The following is a 13,360-nucleotide window of genomic DNA, read 5'->3' on the forward strand; positions in this document are numbered from 1 at the left end:
TTGTAAGTCACATACCAAGAAAGAGATAGACATGCCATAATGCTAAATCTGGGTATCACGACAAGACTAATCATCTTGGCGCCAGAAGGGCTCCAGCATTTCTCGAATAATCCACAACAGTTTTATTCTGACTCAAGTATGTTTATTTATCTACTGTCAAAAGGACTAGTAATTCATATGTACAATGTGAGTTGCCTGTAGACTCGGATTCATTTATTCTCAAATCAATGAAAGGGAAATGCACACGCTTCACACAACTTGGTTTGTTCCCCTCACCGTTATGGGCCCGTTTTGTTCTGTTCTTGCCTGTTCGTTCATGTGTATTAAAAAATAATACAAGTACGTCGTCAAAGAAAAATTACAAAAAATGCTTTTTTTTTTTAGGAAGCAGAACCCCAACAAGAAACCGCCGTCGTAGCTGTCAACGGCAAGTCTAAAAAAGATAAGAAAGAAAAGAAAGAACCTAACAAAGACAAGAACCTCGACAAAACCGCTCCGGTAACAAACGGCGTGTCGGATGTGGCATTAAATGTTGTCGCCGAACCTGCTGCATCTGCTGTGTCCGTCGTGGCACCCACAACAGCCGAACTGAACCCGGACATCATTGAAGATGACGCCATGGTGCAGACCACTGAGCAAGATAACGATGAGCTGTTCCCTGAACTGAACTACGATGAGACCAGTGATAATGAGTGCCAGTTCGACACAGCGTCTCCAAACTTCTCGCCTGTTGGACGCAGCGCAACAAGACGGTCACAGGTAATTAGTCCAAAATTAAACAGTTTATGTTGCTACAATAATGGCAATATTTTGCCTTAAAACAATACGTCATAAATGTGGCAAATATTTTGTCAAAATAATCCAAAAAAAGTTGAGAATTGAATTGTTTTTATTTTATTTATTTATTTTCTCTTTTATTCGCCTTTGGGGCTTTTAAATTGGGTACACAAAATGGTTACAATTTTTTACACCGAATTGTTTGCCTAAAATAATCATTATTTTTATTACAATTGGTTAAAAAAAATATTAACATATCTGAAATTATTAGAAATAATATTTGGACATGAAAAAATAGTTTAGGTGTGAATGAAAAATGTTGATGTCATTTTTTGTATATTTGTTTATTAAACTATGTGAAATTGGCGAGTTTTCTTCATAATTTGTTTATGTACGGTGACATTGAAATATGCCTAGTGTGTCGAGTAGGTACTATCATATTGACTAGACGCAGACATTAATTTCAGCATGGTCTGATTTCTTTGCAGGCCAAGAAGATCCCGACCCCTGAGACGCCCCAACTCCCAACCGCCAAATCTGACACTCCCGAGTCAGGGGTCTGCCCCTCCCCCTCCCGCGGCACCCCTGACACCGCCACCCCACTGCGCGAGAAGGTTTTCAAGATGCAGGAGGCCTACACGCCCATCAGCATGTCTCCGGCCCCCGTCCAGGAGCGCCTCGGCCAGGACTCAGAGACAGAGGAGGACCCCAAGGGCAGGGCCACTCCCACTGAGGAGGTGGGGTCCGCCAAGACCGACACCAACTTTTCCAAGTCCAGGATAAAGGTGTCTCCGTACAGACGCAGCTCCAGGATCTCTGAGCAGTACTCCATCATGGCTAACTATTCAGGTTATTATTAAATTACACTTATAAATTATTAGGCTAGCTTTACTCTTGTACTTAAATTTACGGCTTACTTTTGAAAAGTTTCTCACAAGTACGTTTATATATTTGTCCAACTTACGGTAATTAATGCTGATGTTAGTTATTTGAAAGTTTAACTTATGTAAGTGCTCACAATAACAGATACACTTGTAAGTTTCTTCACAGTAATTTCGCTTCCTGTCAACGATGAGTTCCAGCCGTGTAATTTTGACAAAAAGTCGAAATGGATCAAATACAGTGTTTTGGATCAGAAGTTGGCTTGAGATAAAAAAAAATCTCGAGACGCTATCACTTTGTTAACGGCAGAATTAAAAATGGAGGACCAAACTTTTTATCAGAATGACAGCCCAATGATAGCAATGAATTTCGAATATGTTAAAACATGATCAAAAATAAGGATGATCATTTTCGGAAAGCTTTTTTTACCACCTGAAAAATAAATTATACTACGATTTTTGGCATCACATAAGTTTCTTTCCATTTACATTAGTTTTGATAGTACTTATTTGTGTATTATCCAGTGTTATTTTTTGTATTGTTTTCAGGAGAAAATTACGTATTCTTTACCCTTTTTGAGTAGTCTATCTCAGATTATAGTTCAAATAATAAAATTAATGGTTTTGGTAAAAGAAAACCTGTGACAAGCTGCCATTTAATTTTTATGGGTAAGCTTCTAAACTTATTAAACTGATTTCACAAGTTAAGAAAAGACTAAGTTTGCGCAGACACGATTAGACCTGTCAAAATCTCATGCCAATTACGACCTGTGAGTAATAAACGGGTACAGCATGCCAAACGACTTAAAAGGTTAACCATAATTGTTTATTTTACTTTATAGGTAACAACAGCACCCAGCAGACCGAAGTGATTGGAGACATCTCCTCATCCAGCCGGGAGCCGTCAGAGAATGGAGAACAATCTGGAGACTGCTCAGTAGGGGAACGGAGCTTCTCTGATAGCTTCAAGTACGTCCTTTTACATACTAACCATATTAAACAGTCATTGCCTCATTGCTTAGGATGGTGACCCCACTCCATTAACCCTGATGAACAAGGCTTCTCCACTCCCCCCGGTCCTGTGCTGCATGGAGAACCATAGATGCTGACATTTGGGATGCCTGTGATACTTGATCCCATGCTACTCCTGCCTTCCACTTTGCCAGATATCAAGAGTTGCTCCATGTTCATGACAGACAGACAGTTATAACATATTTTAGATGATTAACTCTTTGCAGAATGGATAGATTAGTACGCTTGGCTGTCCATGAATCCTGAGCATTCTTCAGCGAAGATGTCTGTTTCCTTTCATCGGCCCTAAGTGACCAATTTGGTTTTGTATGGAATCTGATAAGTTTTGTAGCCCACCATTTTTTCAACAAGTTTTCTCACACTGAAAAGTGCTCAAATTTATGCACTCTCATCAGTCACTATTCAGATTTTAATGCCTATAATATATGATTTATTCAGGTTTACGTACAAAAATAACTGTAAATCCAAATAAATGATACTGATATACTTATCTGTGGGGTATATTCTGTGACATCTTTAATTCATCCTGCGTTAGCTATTACGTTTATGGTCTTCATGGATTTACCTTCTAAAAGACTGTATAATAGTTTTCTATTAATACATCATTCTAACGCAGCCTTTTGTCTTTAGGAGCATAAAGGGACGTCGTAGCTACCGCCATCTGCGTGAGATCAGCCTGCGTAACCTGTCCGCGCAGAGATTGCACCACCACCGCCCGGAGGAAGATAATACGGAAAGCAAGGATGTGTCCATCAGCAGTGTCAATGCCACCAATGGCGGCTCCACATGTAAGTCTTTATTATTCAATGTTTCCTTATTTAAATAAGATTTTATGTAATTTAAAATGACACAATATCTTCTCTTAGTCTCTAAAAATTATTCTGAAATACAAGGAGCTGTGGGTCTATCTTTTTTCTTTCACTAACCCTAATTTGTTCTCTTGTAGGAACAGCTCATATGGTCACACAGAAATCTTTTTCTCCCTTACTGGTATGGTGAGAAATACAAACTTGACTGTGTTAGTTTGTTTACTGCGTATTATATTCAAATCTAGAAGATAACTACAGAATAATTCAAATATACACCTCTATGAAACCAAAGGTTCTGACCGCAATTTGAGAAAAAAAATTGAATTTTTTTTAAAATTATTTTTACTTATATGATTTTATTTATTTATTTTTTTATTTTATTTTATTTTATATTATAGAAACAAACAGTACATGATTTACAGAGATGAAACAATATACAGGAATAAGATACTTCATGTTGTGTACCTATGACATGTTTCCTAGTAATGTCTGCTAAGTGGTATGTTTATTCCTTAATTACCAGGTGACTTGTGTAGTGTATAGGTGTGAGTGTGACATGTGTAATGTATGTGTGTGTGTCTGTATGTATGCGCATTGAATACTTTAAATTATTGACATGATGCCATATTTGAATTTGGGCAGTGAATCCGAAAAAATGTCAATGTTAGAGTTAAGAAAAATATTATTTAGAGTATGAAGAGCTCGGTTAATTGTCGAATTAGATGCTGCATTTGTTTTATAATTAATCGTGTGATCTAGCACTGTATGTCGTGTACGTCAGTGTCATTGTTTAAAATTCTGTGTTTATATATATATAGAGTCAGCTACTGCTCGTCTTCGCTGCAAATTCAAATGTACACTCAATTATTGTTGATACTACAAAAAAGTGAGGTGACGGTAAAATTAGTGTTTTTTTTTTTTCATTTACAGTAATTTTAGTTCAAAGTTTAGACGAAACCTATATGTTTTATAATTTTTTTATGTTTGCACTAAAAACTTAAATATTTCGAAAATTGTATTTGTATTTCTAATAATAAAATTTGAAAGCGCATTTCATCACCCTTCACAAATGTTTTTTCGTTTTCGGATACATTCAAATTAATAATAGCCCACTGGCTGAGTTGACAAATGCTTTGAGTTTCCACTCGTGTGACATGGATTCGCATTCCACTGCTGGCCTCCGTCATTGCACAAGCAACATCATCCGCTGATAATGATGGTAGTCGAAAATTGTTAGATTATTCGTAACCTGGGAATATTATTTGTTTCTATAAAAAATTCACAGTTTTAATTTTTCTATTTTCTCATAATATAATTCTCTCTGACAGGCGACACGGTATCATCAGAATCCTCAGCAAAGTGGACGCCCGTGGGCCACGTGGTGGGGCGCAAGCGACGCAACGAGAGCTCTGAACGCGAGGAGCACCCCCTGCCCCCGCACCCTCCCTCCCCAGCCCTCCTGCTGGGCGAGGCGGCTCCTCCAGGGGAAGCCCTGCTGGTTGGGGAGAGGCCCAGCAAGAGACAGCGCCTGCTGGGGTACGTGTCCACCCCGCTCAGGCAGCTCAGGGAGAAGATGGCCAGCAGTACGCCTATTCAGGTAGCATTACCTCTTTAAATCTTAACTCACCCACTTTAGGGATTTATAGTATAGAGCTTATACAGGGTGTTAAATACGTACCCGACTTACTTTAACCAGTCATTCTAGAGTTTATAAGACAAGGTTTTATGCATAGCAAAAAGGATAACAAATAATTATAAGCAATAATTAGTCGCCTGAAATATCAATACAAATTGAAAATAATAATAATATTTGACAAGTCAAAAATATTTCACCAACAAATGAAGATATAACGTCTCGACGCCATCTTGTGAGAAATTTAGCACTAACAAAGCCTTTCCTACAAAAATGAATTTGGTTTACAGGTGGAAAAAATATAATAAGCAGCAATTGTTGATTAAGGTACTAGTTCATATTGAATTATTTGGCAGCTTGAAAATAAGCCGACATAGCTCAGTGGTTTCAGAGCACCTGACCGGACATCAAAAGGCACGAGTTCGATTCCCGTTGGCGGCATTTATTTTTACTCAGGAGATATTTTCAATTTGTATTGATATTTCAGGCAACTAATTAATGCTTATAATTGTTTGTTAGTGATTCTAGAGTTTATTTGGAGTAAAAATTGTGGATGACGATTTGGTCACCAATTACTTTTCTTTTTCTCAATCTGCATTTGTTATAATTACATATTTGAATGGTTAGTAGCTAAATGGACAAATGTGTCAGGTTCCCACTCAGGAATCGCCGGTTTAATCCTCTGCTAAGTCCTCCATCATTGAAAGCAATATTTTCCCACTCTAACGATGTTGGTAAAAGGAATTCAAATACATATTGTGAGTATTTTAATAATCTTATTTTTTATTTTAACAGTTTTCATCCCGCATATCACACAAGGCAGACCCCATGCTGGCTCCTTCCGCAGATGAAACCATAACAACAGATGAACCGATGGTTGCAGATATCGTCCCCCTGGCCAAAGAGGGGGGACCAGAACACAAATGGTGCTCGATCATGTAAAACAAAAATACATCATGGACTAAATATTTTGGAAACACTTCATCTTAAAAATCCAACACTCATTTACATTCTGATGTCTGTGGATCTTTCATTTGAAATGTTTAAATAATAACTTTTAACTGCCGCACCAACTTCGCGTCAAAATGATCAGGCCAATAAAGTATCGCATTTTACGCAACGCTCGCAGTGTGTTATTATTACACTCCCGAGTGACTGACCATTTGCATTTCGTTCGCATCGACTTCGCCCTCGTAAAAGTAAAACGCATTGTAAACTGCAATTTTGGTTATAGGGTAAGAGAAAAAGTTTTGGTCATCATGTTTAAAAACTATACTAAAATAAATACAATCATTGTTTAAAATAGAATTAAAAAGCTTACTTCTGCATAATTACACTAAAATTATTGAAATAACTAAATGATAATTTGATTAGTACAACTATTTACATCAGGGGAGATGGAAAAACATACACAAAATAGGTTATTAGGTTCTTTGTTTGGGTTACTTAAATAATTTGTGCATATCTAAATAGATTGAAGCGGACCTTTGCATCAAACATTGCATCAAAAATTTGAACTTTGAAAAAAATTCGATGCAGTTTTTACCATCTCTCCCGATGTAAATAGTTATTTCTTGCATGTAGTAATAAGAAGTAAGCAGAATATGGAACCAACCAAGTTTGTTAGATTTATCTATAACGACATATTGTTATATAAAACACCATATTGTTATTTGTAATTTTTAATACAATTTACAAAATGACATTCAGTCCATTGAACAGAAAAAAAACCTAGAAATGTGATCTTTAGATAATAATTTGGATGAAAACTGTTGTCGGCAATTTATATAAGACCTTTTGACTCCTAGGCTCCAGATACGCCAATGAAATTGACTTTTTGTTCATGAAAGAATTTCAATATTTGATCATTTTCACACGAAGTAAGATAAAATTGACCTTACTTTGTGCACTCGGACACAATCATTACACACTTATGTTGGTTTATCTCTTGGGATGGTTCAGTCATTTTTCAGAAAATCATTAAAAGCAATTTATATTATAGCCTCCTCAGACTAATTTGTTCGGTTTTGGGAACAAACCGCTGTTACCCGTAGAGTCAATTTGTTTGCTTTTCAGAACAGCTCATATGGTCTCATGGAAATCATTCTTTCTCCCTTACCGTCATAGTTAGAAATATGGACTAAACAGTGTTAGAAAGAGAAAACATCAAGCTTTATAATCAAAAATAGATGTTAACCACAAAAGAATTAAAATGTACACCTCTATGAAACCAAAAGTTCCGAAAACAATTTGTAAAAATTTGTGATTTTTTATTCATTATTTTTAGATGAAAGGTAACAGTTGTGTTTGTAATACATTTGTAAAAGTGTATTTTTTTTTGGTTTTCCGTAATTTTCAAAACTAAGGTGGGCCATTTTTAAAACTTTATGTTTGATTTAAAAAATTATAGGTTTATTTTTAATAATAAAATTTGTAAGCGTATTTTACCACCTTTTAAAAACATTTTTTTAGTTTTTGGATTTGTTCAGAAACAGCCCGTTTATTTGGATTTTATTGAGAAGTGGAGATATACACAAATTCTACAACTTTCTAGTTTAAGAAATGTAACGGTTAATATGCCAGAGGCCTGAAGGGTTAACAGATTTCCAATCTTATTTCTTGTGAAATTTTTCATGAAAGTTATTATCCCAAAAATTAAACTTTACTGAAAAAAAAAATGGATGTTATTGATTAAAATTTATGAAGTGCATAACCTGTAATTTCAACTATTCCCCAATCGAATTGTAGCAAAGAGTCATTTGACAACTAATCGACAATATGATATTACTCAGTATCCATATTTTTAGTACAAATTTCAATAAAAATTGTCAAGATTAAAAAAATATATATATTGACCCTTTTTAAACAAGTCGATTTGATAGAATATTATGTAGTTGTTATCATATCAGTAAGCGTTTTAGCTGAAATGTCAAAAGACGTTTATGAAATTTTACAAAATTAGTTGACGGTATTTACATATTTTATAGTGGTTTTTACTATACTATTTCTGCCAAAAGAATTGTGAAAAATTTTCAAAATCTGTAAATTTTACATTCACGATTTCACATCGCAAAGATTAATGTTAAGGAATAATGTAAATACTGAAATTCTATTTGCTCAAAAATTAAACTTCACAGGCATTTTTGTACTTTGGAAATTAATATTTGGCTAATTTATATAGCGCCGTTTTCGTGACAAAACATTATTGAATGAACCACTAACTTTGTACACATCACTTTAAATAATATGCAAACGTGCCAACCGGTTTCAGCCCATAATATACAGTGAAATTCTCTTATAAGTTTTCCAAGGGACTGAAACTTCTTAACCCATATGGTGCTGAATGATGATTGTCCTTCCAAAGTCAAACTATTTAAATCCTTTGAAAGTTGCCTCAGGTGAACATAGGCTTGGGAGTTGAGGCATGGATTTGCGGCCTTAGTTAATATGGTCTTGGCAGCATAAAAACTTTATAATTGGGAACCTTATATGTGGATTTCACTGTAATCTGAGTATTATATTATCGTAACGACTGTACAGTTTAGAATCGCTGTAAACGGAAGTGGCGCCCTCTGTTGTTTTAAAAAAGAACTAACAGTATGTATTATTATAATTTTTATAAAAAGTGATTAAGACAATGGGCAAGGTTTTCTTGTAATATAACGCATGCAATGAAATTCTCTTACCTCTTCCTCTTACCGCGCCAAAAGTATACATTAGATACAAAAAATTTGTATCCGTTGAGCAACAATGCTTTCTGTTTGTGGAATTTTTACCCTCGGCACACTACAGAGGTTGCGGGAGCTTGGCATTTCAAAGGTTAAGTTTTCCAAAGGACCGATAAAATAACTTCTTAGTAAAAACCTTACAATAAGTGGGATAAATTAAATCATATTTTCAAAGAGTCTTCAAGGGACCTAAAAACCAAACTGCGCTTGAAATTCGTGATGTGCCGATGCAAAATTTTCGCAGTTCGCCAGCTGATTTTATTTTTGTAATAACATGTTTTTTTTTTGCACAATGATGTTTTTGTAAATTGTACTTATAAAAATAGTACATATTTTTATAATCTACCGTAAGCAGTTTCCCCAGAACAGCTCAGAGAAATGATTTTTTTGATACCTATTGGCAACGGCGGCACACCGGGGTTTAAGCGAGTTTCACTGTTCTTATTATATTTAGATTTATCTGCCCTGACAAAGTCACGGTTGTGCTGAAACCAGTTAGCATATCATTATGAAATAAAAGTGATGTACTTAGAGTTAAGTGCTTATTTTTTTTTATCTGCATTAAAAAATGACTTGCCCCTTCCTAACTAAACTCATAGAATGTGTTCATCATTATTTCGTTTTACCCACTGAATATTCTTTATCTCATAAATTTCTGTTTATTATTTCAGCTTTCTAGAATACCATTTTTATTTTTTTTTAAGCAAACTGACAAGGACAAAAAATGTTTAAAGTAACCATAGATAGTAGAATCAAAGGGAGATATGGCACGGAAGTGTGCTGACTGTCGCCGATATATGACCAAACTGCATGGAATATCAAAGCGATGGAGCCAATGAGAGCGCTGAATAGATAATAAGCACTAGAAAATTTCTTGCATTTGAATGGAAACCAATGTCTCCAATCCATTAGCACCTTCGGTTCTAGCCCAAATAGGACGCACTCTGTCTCTCTTACACTTGCCTGACATATACATGATGATGAAACACAGCTTTGTATTTAAAATTTAAGCAAAGAATGATCTGACTTTTGGATCACGAAGCACACCCACATCGCATTTCTTTTGTTCTCCTTTATTCTATGAATAAAATTTATGCATTTGGTGTGTAGGTAGAAACTAAGGTGCAAATACGATTTACGATAATACTGGTGAAGAATATCGGCGAAACTTGCGGTTTGTGCAGTATCACACTGATAAATAATGTTTTATTGCCGATCTCCCTTGTTTCTATCATCTATGATAACAACTGTCCTAATCGTTTAAGATAAATATGTTAACATTATTTATTTTAAATAGAATCAGAAATACAAAATATTATTTGTTTCCATATATTCAATCCTATTCCATGTTAAATTGAAATAATTTTTGATCTGCAAATTTGTATATTTTTTTTTTATGTTCCGTCCAAAATAATTTTTCTTCAGACTAACAATATAATTTCCATGTGAATGCAAATAATTTTTCTATAAAAAACCATTGTAGGTATGTATAATTTTTTTTTTTGATGAATAAATTTTTATATCTGATCTGTAAAATGAATTATTTTTTTATTCTTTATATAGAATAAGTGTCAATTATATAGGAAAAGTATTTTACATAAATTACTCATTTTTGTTTGTTATTGATTGACAAGAGTTACGTGGGCGACTACTACGGATAAATTAAGAGAAACTGTTAAATTTATGAATACATTTTGAGATCTTGATGTAGATTTAACTTTCCTACACATATATATTTGTGTAAATGAAACATTTAATGATATTATTTTTAATCATTCGATTAAAAGTGTTATGGATTATTACAATAAAATTATCATTCTTAATTGGTTTTTATTTTTTACTAGCTTACGTGTACACGGCGTTGTTGCATTATCTATTCGTTGCTCGGAGACTTACAAATGATTTGGGGTAAAGTTTTAAGGTTGTGTATTCTAAAGTTCTAGAGGTCCTAAAAACTGGGTGCATTTTTAAGGTGGAAATAATATTATTGTATTGAAATAGGTATTCGTTTCACTTGATCGTGCCATGTCATACATTTTCCTTACATCTTTTTCTTCATTAATCACATACGTCTCATTTTACCACAAATAATTATTTGACTCATGTCTTTCTCGGGTGTCCCTAACTTTTTCTACCATTCACTTCACATAGTATCATGAAATTCACATTGTTACTGTTAAAAAACTACATTACGTTAACTTTAATTCGACTCTGTATCTCATTCGAGTGCAGAGATAATGCATCAAGTCTTTCTCGAGCTTCCCCGTCTTCTTCTACCATTCAAAGCACTCTCTAAACACTCCTGGCACTAATAAGAACAAACTTTGATATTTTCAGCGAAATTGGATGAATGGTTTAGGAATGTGTACAGGACAAACAAAAAAACCTTCATTTTTATATGTATATATATACACGGTGTCCGGAAACTCGTAGTACAAGCGGGAAACTGGAGAATCTACACCACATGGGGAACCCAAAAAAACATAAAGTTTTTTGATTTGAGCATTTTCAAAAAAAAAAAAAAAAAACCAAAAAAAAATATTTTTCGGCTATTTTAGGGTTAAAGTTTTTTCTGGTGTTTAGGGTTGAATAACAGATGTTTTAACCCTGCAGAGCAGAAATATTTTATGACTACACCGGGTTAAATGAAGGGTGATTTCAAAATAATGCTTCAAATCCGAGTTTCTTCATTTGTTTTACTTTCAAATAGTTTTAATTAGTTGGGTACTTTGATCTTCAGTAATAATTTATAAGAATTTGATTAAAAAAAAAAAAAATCAACTTCAAACTCGATTTACTCGATAACGAAAGCTCAAATAAAAAAAAAAATATACTACAAAATCGACTCCAAATGTGATGTAGATTCACCAGTTTCCCGCTTGTACTACGAGTTTCCGGACACCCTGTATATATATATATAGATTGGTTCCATGATATTTCATCAAAATGACAAATTAAGACACCTTTAAAAAGTGATATAAAGTCATGAAAAGCGATGAAACAAATAGGTTAAATAGTTACCTATGTAACCTAGTTTTTGTTTCATCACTTTTCATGACTATACAGGGTGTCCGGAAACTCGTAGTACAAGCGGGAAACTGGTGAATCTACATCACATTTGGAGTCGATTTTGTAGTATATTTTTTTTTGATTTGAGCTTTCGTTATCTAGTAAATCGAGTTAGAAGTTGATTTTTTTTTTTTTTTTTAATCAAATTCTTATAAATTATTACTGAAGATCAAAGTACCCAACTAATTAAAACTATTTGGAAGTAAAACAAATGAAGAAACTCGGATTTGAAGCATTATTTTGAAATCACCCTTCATTTAATCCGGTGTAATCATAAAATGTTTCTGCTCTGCAGGGTTAAAACATCTGTTGTTCAACCCTAAACACCAGAAAAAACTTTAACCCTAAAATAGCCGAAAAATTTTTTTTTTGGTTTTTTTTTTTTTTTGTGAAAATGCTCAAATCAAAAAACTTTATGTTTATTTGGGTTCCCCATGTGGTGTAGATTCTCCAGTTTCCCGCTTGTACTACGAGTTTCCGGACACCGTGTATATCACTTTTTTTAGGTGTGTTGAATGAGATTTTGATGAGATACCCGGTCACCATATAGATTGTATGATTATTTTATCAATTGTAATTAATGACTGCATTGCCTAAGCTTTCACAGAGTTATTCGAAATCAGATGTAAACACTAATTTTATTTAACATTTAGTGTGCAAAATTTCATCAAGTATCAAAATTCAGCTTTAAGCGATGGGGATTGTTTTTCAAAATGTCATGTAGGCAGTGACCTTCCTCCTGTTTTGAAGGTCAAGTGTGCAAAATTGCATCAACCTTGGAATAAAGCTACATAGATGTGTTTAAAGAACAAACACACCGGGAAACATTTTTATACAAAGTGTCTAGGGTAAAGAACACTAACTTCCTGAGGTGGTTCTACATGACTGTCCAAGTGAAAAATATAAATAACATTTTCGAAATTCAGGTGTTTAGTAGAATGGTAAAAAAACATTAGAATTTTGAAAAAAGATTTTTTTTTTTACTTCTACTGTCATGTAGAACCACCTCCCGAAGTTAGTGCACTTTACCCCCGGACACCCTGTAAATGATAGATTTTAGGAGATTAGAAAAAAGAAGATGACTTCGGTACTCAAAAGTGTTGTTTTCTCTTTCATTAGAGAAATGTGGAAGATGTTTTATTTTGCGTTAGCTGATTTTCAAGCATACTTTAAAAACTCCAAACCTGCTCCTTCGAGAGACCCATTTTGTATATATGAAGGAGGAAACACAAAAGTCATTCCACAATTGAGCTGTTGAGCAAAATAACAAAACATGGGTATCAAAGGCAAGGAACTTCAACTATTAAAAAGTTATATGAGTAACAGAACTCAACAAGTCAAAATTAACAACCATACTAGTAAACCACTGCCGATTACATATGGAGTTCCACAAGGAAGCATACTACGGCCCGTTCTTTTTACTATTTACAT

At 34.2% G+C, this 13,360-nt stretch overlaps 1 protein-coding gene across 1 annotated transcript in view; it reads left to right on the forward strand.

Moving 5' to 3' along the window:
* The window catches only part of LOC149411483 (uncharacterized), a 32,933-nt gene extending 22,250 nt beyond the window's left edge, over window positions 1-10,683 (forward strand). The window contains exons 4-9 of the mRNA XM_089646685.1: window positions 385-759; window positions 1,266-1,626; window positions 2,501-2,627; window positions 3,321-3,478; window positions 4,828-5,096; window positions 5,928-10,683. Of these exons, the coding sequence (XP_089502811.1) occupies window positions 385-759; window positions 1,266-1,626; window positions 2,501-2,627; window positions 3,321-3,478; window positions 4,828-5,096; window positions 5,928-6,074 (1,437 nt within the window). The 3' untranslated portion in view covers window positions 6,075-10,683. The remainder of the gene's footprint in view (window positions 1-384; window positions 760-1,265; window positions 1,627-2,500; window positions 2,628-3,320; window positions 3,479-4,827; window positions 5,097-5,927) is intronic.
* The last annotated feature ends 2,677 nt before the right edge of the window (window positions 10,684-13,360 follow it).

Source organism: Hesperophylax consimilis, chromosome 25, assembly GCF_061612785.1.
Source record: "Hesperophylax consimilis isolate HC1 chromosome 25, BYU_Hcon_1.0, whole genome shotgun sequence".
Lineage (NCBI taxonomy): Eukaryota > Metazoa > Arthropoda > Insecta > Trichoptera > Limnephilidae > Hesperophylax > Hesperophylax consimilis.